At 35.2% G+C, this 19,271-nt stretch overlaps 1 protein-coding gene across 1 annotated transcript in view; it reads right to left on the bottom strand.

Moving 5' to 3' along the window:
- Positions 1-19,271, bottom strand: part of LOC145294040 (uncharacterized) — a 60,675-nt gene that overhangs the window by 7,936 nt on the left and 33,468 nt on the right. The window contains exon 3 of the mRNA XM_080141028.1: positions 10,542-10,637. Within this exon, the coding sequence (XP_079997154.1) occupies positions 10,542-10,637 (96 nt within the window). The remainder of the gene's footprint in view (positions 1-10,541; positions 10,638-19,271) is intronic.

Raw genomic sequence — 19,271 nt, 5'->3', positions numbered from 1 at the left:
ATCTGCAATTAAGGAAAATAAATTTGTCAATTTAAAGTTGGCCGTCTCTAAAACAACATCCTTTTTTATTTATTTTTTTCAGCGAATACTAATTTTTTTCTCTCTTTAGTTGTAACGTAAAATGCTGTCTTTAGTATATTTGACTGCCCTTCAAAGACGATGAAATATTATTAAAATAGGACACCATATACAAAAATAAAATAATAATAAGAAAAGTATTTTAAAAAAACTAGAATCAACGGAAATTCAAACATGAAAAATGCACTTTAAAAAATTTACTATAATAATTATTAAATACCTACAGACACTAGTGTTTCATCTTTTTGGGAATCATCAGTGCAGGGTCTCACGATTAACGCCAGTCGGGAGACTCGAACCCCGGCAACAGAAGTCGTGAATGAATTTTGTATTTATTTTTCACATATAACGTCATATATTTCAATTTCACGCCACCTTCGATGGGATTCACACAAAAACCTGGAGTTTGGCTCCCACACGAACTTACTTTTGCTGTTAAAATTCTTTGATTTCCTTGATAAAAGAAAAAAAAACGGCGGGAACTTATGCAAAAACCTAATATTTTCTTCGTCCGTTATTCGTTTATAACCCATTATTTTTGTTATTTGTTTAATCTTATTTTAACTTATTATTTTGTTAATTTGTTATTTGTTTAATCTAATTTTAATTTATTGTTTTTGTTAACCTGTTATTTGTTTAATCTAATTGTAACTTATTATTTTGTTAACTTGTTATTTGTTTAATCTTATTTTTGTTAACCTGTTATTTTTAAATCTAATTTTAACTTATTTTTCGTTAACTATTATTTGTTTAATCTAATTTTAACTTATTATTTCGTTAACCAATTATTTTTAATCTAATTTTTACCTATTATATTGTTAACCTATTATTTTCTTAATCTAATTTTAACTTATTCTTTCGTTAACCTATTATTTGTTTAATCTTATTTTAACTTATTATTTTGTTAACCTGTTATTCGTTTAATCTAATTTTAACTTATTATTTTGTTAACCTGTCATTGATCCTGCTCAAAAAGCAGTGATCATCGTTATCAGCAGTAAATATGAATCTAAATGGTCGCCATATTTGCTCCTAGCAATAAATTTGTTTGTTGATCACAAATACTAGTAATAATACATTTTTTAATTGTTTTACTAATAATTAGCAGTTATTGTACATTTTTTCATATAGAAAATGACGTGAAACTATTAGAATTAAAAAAAAAACGTGAAAATTAGGAAATCTCGGGAATCTTTCCGTTGAATAGCATTATGTCGCACGTCTTTCATAATTGGTGACTAAGGAAATAACCCCTTCCCAGGGTTCATAATATCATTAATAAAAAAAACCTTGACACTCCAAAAGCATGTGGATCCAATCTCATCCCGGCTGTGCTATTAAAAAGATGCTCCGCTGAGGTTGCTCTAGTCCTCTCCAAACTATACAACAAATGCCTTAACGAATCTTGCTTTCCTGACTGCTGGAAAACTGCTTCTGTGGTACAAGTTTACAAGAATTCTGGCGAAATAACTGACCCATCAAATTATCGCCCCATAAGCCTCCTCCCGCTTTTCGCCAAAATATTTGTGTCCATAATTAACTAAGCTCTAGTCCATCACCTTACAGGTGCTAAACTTCTGACTGACAAATAATATGGACTTTGACAAGTTCTACAACAGATATCATAACTGTAATCTCTGAACGTATATACCATACACTGGAGAAAGCAGGGAAGGTAGAGTGGTAGCCCTAAATATATCTAAGGCTTTTAACAGAGTATGGCACGATGGTCTTCTCAGGAAAATTAGATCTTATCATTAAATCTTTCTTGAATAAGAGAAGAATCCAAGTTGTCCTCGACAGTCGTACGCCCAAACAATATGATATAAATGCGGGTGTACCTCAGGGATCTATCCTTGGACTTTTATTATTCCTAATATTCATAAATGACCTCCTTGATCAAAATGTTTCTGAGATGGGTATATTTGCTGATGACACCACGCTCTATGACAGGCACAAGGGGAAAACAAATGAACACCTATCTAAGGAAATGGCAAAAACACTAGAGGAAGACCTCCAGTCTGTAGTGGAATGAGGACAAAAATGGATGGTCACATTCAATGTTGCCAAGACTAAGCTTGTTTCCTTTAATAATTACAAAAAACCTTCCTACCACGAATAGCAATGGCCAAGAACCCATTACTCGAAAGTACTTCCTTAAACTCCTCGACTTAACGTTCACATGGAACATGAGCTGGAATAGGTACATTGCGAGCATTGCAAAGGCCGCTGCGAAGAAAGTGTGCTCTCTCTCTACCGTTCTAGAAAGCTACTTACGCCTGAAAGTATTATGTATCTCTACAGGGCCACCATTCGGCCATAGAATATTGTTGTCACATTTGGGCTGGTGCATCTGCTACTAGTCTCTCGCTCCTGGACAGGGTTCAAAAGATAGTCGTCGGAACTGTCATCAAAGCTTCAACCTTTCCCCCATCGATGAAATCTTGCATCCCTCGGCTTGTTTTACAGGGTTTTTTATGGTGAATGCTTCGATGAACTACAAGCCCTGTACCCCTTCGACGTAAATACCCCTGAAAGGCCCGACAAGCATAAAAACAACAAACCTACACAGTAGAGATCCCTAGATGTAAGAAAGCCTTCTACTCTAATAGTTTCTTTCCCAGAATTGTTAGACTTTGGAACTCCCTTCCGAGTTCCTGCTTTCCCAACTATAATGACATGCAGGAGTTCAAGTGTAATGTGAACAGATATCTCGCTGCTCAACTCCCTGCATCGTATCCCTGCAACTTTGTCCTCGATAGTAGCCCTCTACATCAAAATGACACTGTGCCTTGTTTGGGATGAAAATAGTATAAAAAAGAATACCTTTCATTCTATATTACACGATCTTCCGACATTTCAAACATAGCTTTTAATGTTTTTTGTTATTTTCTTGACTGTTAGACGCTTCACAATCTATAATTTTGTAATTCCAGAGGAAATTTAAATCAAATTTAATTCATATTTTAACAAAAACGGTGGGTCCAAGTTACCTTACAAAATTTTACCTTACAATCAACGTATCGATACATGGCGAGTTTCATATCAATGATTCTTAAACTATGAATCTCATTCTTTTAAATACTTTTATTCCTTACAATGGGAATTCTGTGGGTTCGTATTTTTGTAAGCAACATTCGGAATATTATTAAAAAAGAACATGATATTAAATAACACCAATGGTTATGTTTAACTGCATTGATATCCTAAACAGTATGACACGTATTATTTGACTCTATGTTGATTTGAAATATTGATGGGAAGACACGAAATCAACATTATCCTAAATATAATATTTTGATTGCAGAAATTCTCCTCTGGGCCAAATTACCGTAGGTTTGCAATAACGGATGCCACATGCAAATTTATTATGTCTAAAATATTATCAACAATCTTCTGTAATTTTAAAACGCCGTTTCAGACACATTTATTCGTAATAATAATAATGTAATCCTACATTACATCCTAGGAGCGCCATCATCACTACGCCAACATCTTTAGATGTTATATTTCCCCTCTAAATCAAAAGTCATCCCACCGCCCTGAGTCAACACCGGAAAATAATACATACATTATACATATACCTCCCTCTCTACCTTCGTAGAGCGTGATGTGGTGTGTTGCACACAGGGCCTTTGAGCGTGTAGTGTTGTAGCTTAGTGAATGTGTAGAGTGCTTAGCTGCTTGGCTTTCAGGTGCTTTGCTCCTCTTGCTTCCAGCTGTAACCGCCACCTATACTCGCAAGAGTGAAGGGGAGGCAGTTTAGTAAGCCCTGCCCACTGGTGGTTAGAGCGTCTCATTGGTCAAGACTCGCATGCCACCTCCTCGTGGTACATCACGGTTTAACTGGGTACCTTGCGGCCCCAGGCTAAGTGTATGTGGGATCTCGGAGTAGTCTGGAGCCCCAGAGGTGTTGAGTGCATGGCCCTCCGGCGTGAGGACACGCCCTGGCTTACACCAATCCAGACCCCAGCTATGTGGTCAAATAGCAAAATGTCATCTCGGCAGCAGGAGTTGGCAGTCATGGTATGAGCGCAGCTGATATATTTTTCAACCACCGGTCTCCCATGGCGGATCACTGAGCGGATGAATCAAGAACGATCAACGGTCAGGGATCAACACCCAGTTAGCGGGTACTGCGGGGCAACCTACCACTGCTCCAGCTGTCGCACTCCTGTGCTCCGCTGGGGTCCGCAATGTTGGGTCCAGAGGTGGATGTTCTGTTCTGGGCATGCACTCATCCACTACTTCCCTGCCCCGGCGCTTGACGTTTCAGGCAACTACTATGGATATGTCAAGAATAAATTCTCAGCGACTGGCAATTCGGGAGCCCCCTGCAGTCGGGGGTGCTGTCGTTGCTCGGCAGGGCCCGCGTTCTAGGCAGGCGCGCCCCGGTCGACATCCTGCTACTGCCTCCCCACTACACCTGGCCTGCTGGAATGTCCGCTCCCTTGGGGTGACTTCCTCTCTTGACAGTTTTCATCCTCGGAAGTCTGCTGTTATCGACCTGGAATTACTCCGGTTGGGGGTGGATGTCTCAGCACTAGGCGAGACATGGCTCACTGGAAATGGCTCCATACGTGAAGCTAACTTCACATTTTACTGGACTGGCTACCCTGACTTGGAGAGACCAAAACATGGAGTGGGTTTTGCCATCTGCAACAAGCTGCTCAGCTTTGTCGAAACTCCCGTCGCCATCTCTCCCAGATTAATGTCACTACAGCTACACACCACCTCTGGTCCAGTGTCCCTATTGTCTGCCTACGCCCCAACCCTCACCTCGCCGGATGACCAGAAAGATGCTTTCTATCTCCAGCTGAGTGAGACCCTCTCCAAAATCGACCGCGGTCACCGCATAATCATCCTGGGTGATCTCAACGCTCGAGTAGGCAGTAACACCAATGCCTGGCCTGATGTCCTGGGTCCTCACGGAGTGGGCTCTATGAATGAAAATGGACAGCGTCTTCTGGAACTCTGTGCTACACACAGGCTGTGCATCCCATCAACCTTCTTTAAGGGCTCACCGTGGTCGAAGATGACATGGCAACACCCACGCTCTAAGCGCTGGCACCAGCTGGACCATGTGATCACTCAAAAGAAGCACCTCCAGGATATCATCCACTGCAGGACAATGCACTCTGCGGACTGTGACACAGACCACTCACTTGTGCGCTGTAAGCTTAAACTAAAGCCAAAGAAAATCCACCTGTCTTGCTCAAAACCACTTTCAACGCTCAATGTTCTTGCTACTAAGTCCAAGGAGAAATGCCAACATTTTCAAGCTTCAATACAATCCACCTTTGTCCAGTCTGCACCCCCTCAGGATGCTGCCTCTGCCTGGCTGCGGATTCGTGACACTGTTGGAGTTTGCGCACTCTCCAGTTTTGGTAGACGTACAGTAAAGCAGCCGGACTGGTTCAGACACCACGCGGACACACTCCATCAAGCACTAGCAGAAAAGCGAGCGGCAAGACTGGCTGTGATGCAGGACCCCTCTCCTCAAGCTACTAGCCTCTGGAAGCAGAGCCGCTCAAAAGTGCAGCGCCTAACTCGTGAGGCTAAACACAACTATTGGAGTGACATCTCCAAGCGTGCTGAAGACTGCTCTGCCACCGGCAACACCGGTGGCATGTACCAAGCTCTGAAAGAGGCTCTAGGTCCTCCTGTGAAGAAATCATCTCCTTTGCGATCTCTGACCGGAGAACTACTCACCAATCCTGATGATCAGCTTGACCGTTGACAGACTCATAAACTCATACACAAACTAACAGACTCATAAACTCATACACAAACTATTATCCCTCCTTTTCTCGTCACAAAAATAATGATTTCTTCCTTTATAAGATTCGTGAATTTTCATTGGCTGCGCTCCGACAAATCGCTTTTTCAGTATTACACTTATTAAATAAACGTACATGCTACACGTTTTCTTTCGCCGTTAAGTGGGCTATTCTTTGCAAGGGGTGAGGGTCAGTTGTTGCGACCGCCTCGCGATACCTACGTTTGAAAGCCGTTTGCAAAGTCATTCACGCCTAGCGATACGGACGTTTTATATGCGTTATTTCGAATATACGTAGCGTAATGAGTTTGCAGTGGGTCAGTCGACTAAAGCGTTTCAATTTTTTCACCTCTTTTTCCTGTGAACATTACGCGTTCGAGCCTGGTTACTTCGGCTAATTTTTTTTTTTCTTCGTTCGCACGAGAACTCACTGCTTTTTTTCACTTTTTTAGGGGGTTTCTTAATTTTAATTCGTACGGGTAATAACTATTATTAAATGCTATGTTTTTATTTTTAAACGCAAATGAGTCCTAAAACAAAATAAATTGTTTTGGTCTAATTTTCCTCAGTTTTCTTTTCATATAGGTATATATATTGAAAAATGTTTGTGGACAATATTTCCTTCAAAATTATTTTTTAAATTCTGTTGATGTTGTCTAACATTAAAATTTGAAAAGGTTTACATACTGTTTGTTTGTTTGTTTGTTTGTTTTTTCGGTTTATTTTAAACTGTCACTTTCTGAAATACCGTTTACATGTTTACATTGTAACATACATTTGACTACAGGAATTTAATTCCTTTTAAGTGATAGAGGGCTCGAGAGTATTTTGCTATTTAAACTCCAGTCTTGGCAACATAAATATCATAACCTGAACAATGCCTTACCCGCCAGATTAGTACACACGAGTCGATCGACACTGGGACTACTACATTTTTTTTTTCATAGTATTTGCGCGCTTGAATCCTGACAGCGATTATCAAAGTTACATTTCGGGAATTTTTTTTTTTACAAGCCCACCCCCTCTCACAAAATGGGTGTCTATTCCGAAAGCCGTTAACATAGGGGGGATGTCCATTCCGAAAGCCGTTCTTAACACGAAGAGGTTGGGTGTTGAGCAACAACAACAACAGCCGAACTTTAATTTTTTTACGTGTGGGAGGGGCATGCTACCACCGAGCAATGCAACAGGTTAACAGGTTCTGCTAGCATAACAGTAATAATATAAATGGTGCTAACGCATTGTACAAGCCCGAAGTTTGTAATTGTGCAGATTACGAACTGGATTTCTCGTAAATGTCCGCTCGGGCTCAACCGGAACCTGAGGTCACCGCTGATATTTGCCGAGCCCCGTTAAAAACGCTCGGAAACCCGTACAAATTATTGTTTTTGTTTTTCTTGTTGTTTTTTAATATTTTTTTTCTAAGTTAAATTCAATTTTTACGATATTTTGTTTATTAAATTGTGAAAGTGCATATTAGTTACAAAACATCCTTCTCTCCCCATGTTAAGAATGACTATCTAAATAATAAAGTTATTTCAGCGCCGTAACATTGACGCACAAGTATTTGTCATTATTAGTCTAGCCATGCTGAACATTTACGAGAATTTCACTCCGTAATATGCAGCGGTAACGACATTCGGTTAGTACAATGCACCAGTAGCATATAAATATTCATCGTTCGTTACATGTATTATAACTGGTCAGTAGTTTAAAATCTAATTGTTCAAACAGAACGAATGACAATAACTATAAGAAAAGAGAATTTAACGTGGACTATGCATGGGCGTAGATGTGTTAGACAAAATACCGATATTTTTTAATGCACGAAAAACCAGGTCGTCTCCTAGGGTGATGACAATTTATTTTGTATTTCTTTCTGAAATTGATGTATCTAATTCCAAGCTACTGGATCTAATATGTTCACAGTGGAGATCAGAATTACTTCACAAATTGTTTAATTGCTCTGCATATTTTTCCCGATATCCATAATAATTTATACATATATATATATATATATATATATATATATATATATATATATATATATATATATATATAAACAATTGTATATGCATATATCAATCAGACAACGTCGCAGTTCACACATACCATGTGAGCTGAAAACGGAAAGCCTTAGACTCCAGTTTCGCCTTCCTTTGAGTTCATCAGTAGAACATATGTGAACTCAGAATTCCTGGTGTGTGTGAGCTGCGTCGTTGTCTGGTTGTAGAAATGATTATATAATTAATTGTAATTTGCAAAAATTGAACTTATATACTAACATATACATATATATATATATATATATATATATATATATATACACACACACGTGTGTGTGTGTTTTCATATATAAGTTCAATTTTTGCAAATTATATATATTTATATATATACTATATATATATATATATATATTAACAATATATATATATATTATATATATATATATTAACAATTGTAACGTTCCAGAAAAAAATACACAATATGATGCTTTAATATTTGTTTATTGTTTTTGTCTTCTTTTTGTGAAAATTTCAAACGAATGCTCGATTATAAAACTGATAATCATAAAGCTTAATATTTGAGTCAATTTATTTTGACTTGAATTTTATTGGTATATGAACAGTACCGAATTTTACTTTTGGTTAAAAAATATTTAATAATATATATATATATATATATATATATATATATATATATATATATATATATATATATATATATATATGACTTACTTGTAGTTTCATTAAATACTTTTATATGCAAAATCCGATCCTGTATTTGCTAATTCCTGCCCTCTGATGAGAAGGAGAGTATTTCTTCGAACTCCGCGGATTAAGGACTATCCACTTATCTTGTGTTTCCTTTTTTAAAATTAAATATGTTATTAACTCTTTTTAAAGATGTCTTTTAACATGTTTTATTAATCATTTGTTCATATATATATATATATATATATATATATATATATATATATATTAAGGCAAAAACCATGCGGAGGAAGACCGAAAAAGATGAAGTAAAAAAGAAAAACAAACAGATGTAGACGAGTATACATCTGTTTGTTTTTCTTTTTTACTTCATCTTTTCCGGTCTTCCTCCGCATTGTTTTTGGCTTTAATATATATATATATATATATATATATATATATATATATATCTTTACCAACAATGCTTCGAGCAAACTACTACGTACTCTTATCTATATATATATATATATATATATATATATATATATATATATATATATATATATATATATATAATTCAAACACAGTAATATATGGTTAAGTGGCAGGGTTAGTCATTAAGAACTGCTTCAAAGCTTAACCGCTCACTCATTTTTCGACCAAATTTCAAACAATTATTACAATTTATAGATCACCTTCTCAGCTATATTGTGGAAAAAAAACAATTTCAATTTTCTGTTCTCGTGCTCAAAACCATAAAAATATGTAAAGAGGTGAGCGGCGCCTTTCCGTAGCAACCTCGTCGCTTCAGCGATTACTATTACTACTAATTTACTGCTGTCGTGGAAAGAGAAGTAACAAGTGAAACAGAGAGATTGAAAGCATGAAAGGGAGATAATTGGGGGATTTTATTGAAAGCAGACGAGTTCCGTACATTGTTATTACATATGTGTTTATGGGGGGCAAAAAAATGAGGCTGAAATCAAACAAAGAACAAGTGAATTTATTGAAAGCCTGGAAAAATCATGGATTACAATAGAAAAATGCGTCTAGATTAGACATGGAAAAGGAAGGACTAGTTCATAAAACTGGAAAAGAAAAGGACAGGATATTCTAGTCAAAAATATAATAAATTTATAACTTAAAATATTGCAGCATTAAGATTTTTAAATTCAATTTAGGACATTATAAAATCAATTTTTAATGTTACTTTTCATTTTTCTAATGTAATAATATATACACACACACACATATATATATATATATATATATATATATATATATGACTACTTCATTTAATCACATAAATTAATATACGAAAGTATGAATTTGTGCGTAAACTTTAAGTATTTACTTCAACAGTGCTCAATACGTAGGTAGAGGAAGGTAGTAAGTTCTAAAATATATATGGCAATTAAGCTACACAGAACATTCCTCGTTTCATCATGCCTGATGAATCCTAGCGGGGATGAAACATGGAATATTCTGTGTAGCTTAATTGCCATATATATTTTAGAACTTACTATATATGTATATATATATATATATATATATATATATATTCCAGGTTAAAAATATCCAAAAGTAAAAAAACATTGAATTTCAAAAAGGTTGTTGATAGTGCTCAATAAAAAGAGCAGGATATTATTTTATTCGATTTAGCTAAACAAAATTACAATAAGTCGCTACGAGGGTTTATTGTTACCTGACAATGTCTTTTTTTAGACTGAAAGAGTAAGTTTATCGTAGCGACTTATGGTAATTTTGTTCACCTAACGAATTTTAAAAAGCAAGATATTTGTAAGCTCGTTGACAGATGGAATCAAGCTATAGAGAATAAAAGTCGTTATTGTTATAAAGATTTACAAAACATAGTTGTTTGGGAGGTTATTTCAAGATTAAATTTTTAGTCTGCAAAAAGTTTTGCAATACAATACACAAGTGTTTGCCCAACACATAGTATTTATGTAATAAATAAAAGATGAACTTACTAGTGGTTCCTCTCGGGGCGGAGGTACGTTGTATTCCTCATCTGACTGAAACGCCTGGTTACGAGAAAAGTCTACTGTTTGACCTGTTTTAAGAGGCTGTGAAACAAAAAAATACATATATACATATATATAAATAAAAAGTGAAATTGTCTCTGTGTGTGTGTCTGTGTGTGTACATTTCACTATCAAATTACTCTGTTAATTTTACTGTCTACTGACTCAAGATTTGAGATTTGGGAATATCTTTTTAATTGGTTTTCGATCAAAATTTTGGCTGTCAAGGGGTCAAAGTTCAGCGATTTGACATTTGAAAACGATACAAAACTCCTCCGCCAATTTTGGGTCTAAACACTTGGAATTTTAGATGCAGATTCCTTGGACATGAATATCAACTTTTTAATTGGATTTGAGCCCAATGCAAATAAATATTAAGGGGTCAAAATTGGGGTCAAAGTAAAAAAAAATTGACCTCCTGCCAATTTTTGGTCTAAACATTTGAAAGTTTACATAGAGTGTATTCAGACATAGGGCAAGCTTTTTAATCGGTTTTTGGCCGGAAATTTGGCTACCAAGGGATCAAAGTTCAAAAGATTTGACATTTGCGGTCTCTAGCAAACTCTTCAGAAAATGTTGGGTCTAATTATCTAAAATTATACATAAAGGGTATTCAGACATACAACAAGCTTTTTAATCCGATAATAAGATTTGGCTGCCAACAGATCAAAGTTGAAAGAATAGATCTTTGCAGACTCTACCAAACTCCTTCACCAATTAAGTGAAACACGAATTACCATTAGCATATAAGCGACGCTCTTTGTGTAAACAAATCGAGCGGAGGTATTTCGGACGATGTGAAAACATGGTTGAACTCACTACTCGTTCAAGCAGCCGCCAAAGCGTAATGGTTAGGAGCCTTGACTGCCGTACAAACGGTCGGGTTTCAATCCTGGCTTGAGGTAGTTGTCTGTCTAGCCGCACTGATGAGCTGTGAAACAGCGAAACAGTACTGTATGTGGATGACTATATATGTATATATATATATATATATATATATATATATATATATATATATATATATATATATAAATGTAATTTTTGGTCCGTTCGTTATCAATAAAACCATATTTATACATTTCCAATTTAACTGAAATTTTCAGACAGACTTTCCTTAGAGTCAAGGAATTCTTTTATGTTATTAAAATAAATTAATATATCAAATTATAAAAATATAAAATAAAATAAACACTTGAAACATAAAAGTCAAAGAGCAAACCCATCTTTGCCGTAAAAAACTTTTTTTAGCAGTTTTTTTCTACATGAGAAAATATGAACTTTATTCATTATTTAAACTATAAATTCTTAGGTGAAAGTACAGCTTTTTTTTTTTTCGAAGAAATTTCACGGTACATATGCATTTTGGTAACGTGCTGAAATATCTTTTTTATTTTTATTTGTTTTTTTGTTTTTTTCAGCCATTCTTACCATCGAGAGGGGTGGGTGTCTTGTGACTATTCTGTGCTTTCAACTAACAATTTATTATTTAAAAAAAATATTATTTACAATTTATTATTACAAAAAAATATATCGTGAAATTATATAAAAAAAGGAAGATATTGTGAAAGTTGAATTTTACTCGAAAAAAAAAACAAAAAAAAACAACGTGATTTTTTTTTTTTTTTTTTTTTTTTTTACACATTGATCACCACTTATCAAGGCCCGGAAGCCACTCAGGGATAAGGGTTATTGCAAGTACATCACGTTAGTGAGGAGATTTTATGAAGTGTTTAATTAGGGGGGGGGGTTCATTAGGAATTTGTTAACATTAGACTTGAAGACATCCAAGTTGTAGTCCGGAGGGAAGCAGGCAGACGGAACAGAGTTCCACAGGCGTGCAGTTCTAAGAAAGAAGCTTTGCTCATGAAATCCGCGTTTTGATTTAGGCACAGATATAGAGTGGGGGAAATTTTTCACAGTGGATTCAGCTAGACGGGTCCGATTAAGGTCCGATTGTTTTGTTTTTGCTTTTTTTTTACCGTAACAAAACTTTTTTTTTAACAAAATTGAAAGTACACTTTTTTCTCTTTTTTACAGAAGTTTTTATATGCGAAAATATGAATGCGTTTTCTTTATTAAAGAAATTGTTAAGTGAAATACAGAAAGGTTTTCGGCAGATTTGAAATTTAGTTGTACAAATATCCTTAAACCAGGTAATCACTAAAAGGGACTCTTAAGTCAACATCGGTAGACAGAAGGTTTTTTTACATGTTTTACAAACTTTAAGTGGGTAAAATATAATCACATAATTATTGAAAATGTGATCATGTGATTAAAATTTAACTTTAAAAAAAACTGTACAAATTACTGTTAAATATCCACCGAATATATGGCAGCCTATGTCATGGTAACATATATTGAGTGAGTTCCTAACAGTATTTTGTATAGTTTTTAGTTTTAACTCATTTTCCCAAACTTAACGTGTTTAACACAGTCTGCCGCCATTTGTATTTTTCAAATATACTGATAAACGTTGCATGTTTTCGAACCGATTAAACATTTTACATTAAATAAAAACACTAAAATCTTATCCAGTTAGGTAGAAAAGTAACTTATCTTACCTTTGATAACATGTATTTGTTATATATTTATTTTTCGACAACTTTTTCGTATCTGTGTTTAGTAATACAAACCCTTTTTATTTAATGTAACGTTTAGTCGGCTCGAAAAACAGTGTTTATCGGTATATTTGAAAAATACAAATGGTGGCGGACACTGTTGATTACGTTAAGTTTGGGAAAGTGAGTTAAAACTAAAAAACTATACAAAATACTGTCAGAAACCCACCGAATATGTCAGTCTATGTCACAGTAACATATATTCGGTGGGTTTCTGACACTGTTTTGTATAGTTTTTAAGTTATTTTCCCAAACTTAACATATTCAACAGAGTCCGCGACCATTTGTCTTTTTCAAATACATCGATAAACACTGTGTTTTTCGAGCTGATAAAACATCTTACATTAAATAAAAACACTAACAAATCATCCATTTAGATAGAAACGTAACTTACCTTTCATTTGCTTTTGTTTATTTTTCGAATCTGTGTATTGTAACGCCCCCCCACCTCACCCAAATACTAATTAAAAACTCACATTTTTTAATACAAAAAAAAACTCGATTTAGCGTTTCAACATTTGAGCAACGTTCGGCTTAATCCACTGATTGTTGGTCGAGTTCAAACCATGCTGGACGGAAACTCCCGAGGATCCGGATCCAATTCTGCCAGAGTACCATTTTTTTACATTTTCGCCTTTTTTTTTTCACTTTTGGAGTGGATTGCTGTACTAAGAATATAAGAAACATGCATTTTCTCTTTTTCATTAGACGCTTTCATTACACCAAATTGAGCCACAGTAATGCGTGGCAGTGTACAGCTAGTATATATATATATATATATATATATATATATATATATATATATATATATATATATATATATATATATATATATATAAAGAGAAATAACACCTGTGGCCTTTTAAGAAAATTCTCAACGTTTCGTTTCCATTTTCGGAGAACTTCCTCCTCAGGAGAATGATGAGGATGATTGAGGAAAAAGATCTGTGGTATATTTTATTTTCCTCAATCATCCTTATCATTCTCCAAGAGAAGTCCCCCGAAACGTACACTTTTCACGATAAAGCTAGAACCCAGAATTAGATAGAATCGAGCAATTGCGAAAAGTGTATGTGAACGGGTATTTATATATCTATATATAATCTCCTCTTAATGTCTAATATGTGTAGAAAAAGCGGTTCATCCTTCGTAGTCCCTCAACAAATAGGTTGTTCCGAAAACGTGTCTGGGAAGTCGGCTAATTTTAGTTAATGTTTAAGCATGTGGACTTGATCTCATCCCGGCTGTGCTATTAAAAAAGTGCTCCGCCGAAGTAGCTCCAGTTCTCTCCAAACTTTGCAACAAATGCCTTAATGAATCTTGCTTCCCTGTCTGCTAGAAAACTGCTTATGTAGTACCAATTTTTAAGAATTCTGGCGAAAGAACTGACCCAGTAAATTATCGCCCTACTAGTCTCCTCACACTTTTCGCCAAAATATTTGAGTCCATAATTAACAAAGCTATAGTCCATCACTTTACAGATGCAAAACTTCTGACCGACCAACAATACGGATTTAGGCAAGCCCGTTCCACAGCAGACATACTAACTGTAATCTCAGAACATACATACCATTCACTAGACAAAACAGGGGAAGGTAGAGCGGTAGCTCTAGATATATCTAAGGCTTTTGACAGGGTATGGCATGAAGGAAAATCAGATCATACGGTATCACTGGAAGAATACTTAACATAATTAAATCCTTCTTAGATAAGAGGAAAATCCAGGTTGTCCTCGACGGTTGTACATCTAAACAATATGATATAAATGCGAGTGTGCCTCAAGGGTCTATCCTTGGACCTCTATTATTCCTAATATTCATAAATGACTTCCCTGACAAAGTTGTCTGTGAGATGGGTATATATGCTGACGACACCACGCTCTATAACAGACACGACAGGAAAACAAATAAACACATATCTAAAGAAATGGCAAAAACACTAGAAGATGACCTCCGATCCGTAGTGGAATGGAGACAAAAATGGTTGGTCACATTCAATGTTGCCAAGGCTAAACTTGTTTCCTTAAATAATTACAAGAAATCTACGCTACCACCAATAGCAATGGCCAAATACTCTTTATCTGAAATTACATCTTTTAAACTCCTCGGCCTAAAGTTCACGGGAAACATGAGTTGGAACAATTACATTAAGAGCATTGCCAGGACCGCTGTGAAGACGGTGGATTCTCTCTACCGTGCTAAAAAGCTACTAACGCCCGAAAGTATCCTGTACCTCTACAAGGCCACAATTCTCCCATGTATGGAGTATTGTTGTCATATTTAGGCTGGTTCAAAAGAGAGTCGCCAACCTGATGGATCCTGAACTGTCATCTAAGCTTCAGCCTCTGTCCCATCGACGAAATGTAGCATCCCTCTGCCTATTCTACAAGTACTTTACCGGTGAATGCTCCGACGAACTGCAAGCACTGGTACCCCCTCGACGTAAATACCCCCGACAAACCCGACAAGCAGCTAAATCCGACCCCTTCACAGTAGAGTTCCCTAGATGTAAAAGAGCCTTCTACTCCAGTAGTTTCTTCCCTAGAACCGCTAGACTTTGGAATTCCCTTCCGGGTTCCTGCTTCCCCAACTGTACGTACATGCAGAAGTTCAAGTGTAACGTGATCGACATCTTGTTGCCCAACTCCCCACATAGTATTCCTGTAGATTATGTCATTGATAGTAGCCCCCTGCATCATAGTGGCGGTGTGTTTTGGGGGTGAAACTGTAATTTTAATAATAATAATAATAATAATAATAATAATAATATCAGAGCGTCTCCATTTACGTTGAACATCTATCTAATGACAACATCAATATATTACATATGAATGAGTCCCTGTGGAATTTCCACGGGTCCCGCTAATAATAATAATAATAATAATAATAATAATAATAATAATAATAATAATAATATCAACATCACATCTCAAACTTTATTAACATATACTATTCTAATTAAACTCAATTAAACTTTAAATTAGAAGAAAAAGCCATGAAAAATATTGTACACAATTGGATATCTCTAATTAACAATAATGATAAAATTAAATCTATTATTTGCTATAAGAAATTTAAGATCCAAAATCTTACAGTAAAAATAACCCTCCGCCAACCTTTAAAACATTAGAAAGAACCAATGTTATCTATAAGTTCATATGCCCTCCGGGGTAACTTAACTCCCATAATATTATTAAAACTAATTGCTACATTAGTTTTACGACCACAACCCTATCCTGCCACCTCACCATGCATCTTATAAATTCCAGTTCAATTTATGCACCCCTACCAAAACATAACTGTCCCTCCGATTTAAGGCAAATCTTAGTTAAGAAGATTAAAATAATACATTCCGAAATCAATTTTTAAAAAATGAAAATACTTGAAGCTATTTACATTAAAATTTAACGGCCTCCAATTAATAACATTGCCTATAAAACCAATATTTGAAAATGCTTTTCGTAATACAATTTTATCATGTATCGCTAATTTTGGTATCATTGATTTTAAATTGTTAACATCTTTCTGAACAGTCTGAAAACGTTCTCCCGGCGTTTCAAACGTCCGTTTCACAACTACATTTTTAAACTCTCTTCTTTTCTCCAGCATTTTTGTTCATGTGCTTTTTCACTGGATGATGATTGGACGAAGAATCGAAAACGTTCATGATACATATTGAATTTATATTAATAAACACACTAAAACTTCAAACACGCATCTTCGATATTAAGTAAATTTAAACCATATGCATAAATAACTGATTCAGTGAGTTTTCCAACATTTCAGCTTTTATCAACGATACTAGATGTACCCGGTGTTGCCCGGTATTAAATGTAAAGTTAAATTCCTTTTAAATGAAGTTTAAAAAAAACGGAAAGAAACTGAGACATGTGCATGCAAGTATTATGTTTTTTTTTTAATAGTTCACTTCTTGTAAGTAAAAAAAAAATAAACATAAAAAATACTCGAGCTGAGATCGAAACCAAAAAGACAGTGAGTCAAGTACGATAATTAGGCCGACTTGACACGATCTTTACAAATTAATTTCAAACCTACTAATACTTAACATAAGACATCTGTCATTTTTTACATAGGAGTCACCATTTATCAAGGCCTGGAGGCCACTCGAGGATAAGGGTTAATGAGTGTACAGTATTCAATGAGATAATACCGTAGTAATCGTTAATAGTGGAAATTTGGCAATTGGATTAAGTAATCCAATTGCCAAATTTCCATGAATTTAAAGGAACGGTTCAACAAGAATTTGTTTACGTTGGACTTGAAGACGACTAAATTGTAATCAGCTGGAGAGCAGGCAAACGGAGGAGTTCCACAGATGTACAGTTCTAAGAAAGAATCTGTGTTCATGGAATATACGTTTAGGTTTAGGCCCAGATAAAGAGTGGGGGAAATTATTCATTGTGGTTTCAGCTAGACCAGTGTTTTTCGTGAAAGTTTGGCGAGGAGGGGAATATAGATTGGAGCTCAGTGAACCATTCACGCATGTACTGAAAGTTGACAAAAATATAAGAATCCGATGACTCTCACGTACCAATTTTTTTTTAATTTTAACCCTTTAGTAGCCCGATTCTCCGGATTAAACCCGATTAAAAAGTTTTCCCATGTTTGAATGTTCTATATACCAAATTTCAAAAATCCGTTGAGTATATAGCTTGAGAGGTTTCCTCACACACACACACACACACACACATACACACACACATTCTCAAATTTATAGATCTTTAGATTTGGAACCAAAACAAGAGAAGGATGAGGAGGGTGAGGCTGTAAAAACAAAGAAATATGGCGCTATGAGAATAGTGAAAACGTACATAGAAGTGATCTTTATTCAGTTCCAAGCAACGTTGAGTCGTCTTAGTACATATGAGATTAACTATAAATTTATATATAATTAGCATTTCAGCCCGGCGTTGCCCGGGTGTTTGGAGGTGTATGTTGAGCAAAAAAAAAACGGTTAATTTTTTAAAACTTTGACCCCTATTATGACCCTTTAATACTTATTGTTTTGGCCTCAACTCAAGTTATTAAGTTAGATCCATGTCCAAAGAACATATATCTAAAATTTCAAATGTTTAGACCCAAAATTGTCAGAGGAGTTTGATAGAGTTCTCAAAGGTCAAATCGTTGAACTTTGACCCCTTAATAGCCAAATTTCTAGCCGAAAACGGATTACAAAGATTTTTCCAAATCTCAGTATCCTGTATATCAAATTTTGAGTCTGTAGACTGAAAATCGACAGAGTTATTGCGTTGAAAAATGTACACAGACAGACAGATAGACATACAGACACGTTCACTTGTATAGATTAAACAAAAATATATGCGTATACATACATATATATGGAAACAATTTTTACGGAAATATTATGCAAGTATAAATCATGTAGAATATCTGCATGAATATAATTACACGAAATAGTTAACTAAAGATGATTATCCCATAAGAAAACCGAAAAAACTAATAGGGAATTAATTAAAATGAATGTTTAAAAGAATATGCAAATTAGCTAGATCTTTTGCTAGTGGATGCAATTCTACGATCCATATATAAGAACATTGTATTTTCTCTTTAAATAAATAGTAAAGAGGGTTTTTAATATGAATATCAATACACACAAAAGAACAACGAATTTATAGGAGTATAGATTATTTTTTGTGATTTATTTAAACGTAGTTTTTGAGAGTCATAGATTCGAGACCAGGTATCAACCATTAATATCTGAATTGGATTGTGCCACTTTAGTAATGTTTCATACAGAAACCGGGGATAATAACTTCTTCTGGTTGCGTTCTAACATATCTGAGAAACTTTGCCCATAGGGGTTAAGCTAGATAGGTTAGTCACACTACATTTCGAAGTATATTTTAAATGGCTAAACGCCAGATTAAATGGACCCAAATAAGTTAGAGGCGTCCAATACCTTTCTGTCTGTTGGCTAATATTTGCCGCGCAATTCTGAATTAGAATTTTAAATAGGTTCAAACACCACCCCGACAAATCGCTTATTCGGGATTATACTTTCATGTTTATTCGGAGAT

This window comes from Euprymna scolopes, chromosome 15, assembly GCF_053919585.1.
Source record: "Euprymna scolopes isolate OS-2025 chromosome 15, ASM5391958v1, whole genome shotgun sequence".
In the NCBI taxonomy this organism is placed as follows: domain Eukaryota; kingdom Metazoa; phylum Mollusca; class Cephalopoda; order Sepiida; family Sepiolidae; genus Euprymna; species Euprymna scolopes.
Note: the sequence above shows the minus strand (reverse complement) of the source record. Positions and strands in the feature narration are given on the sequence as shown.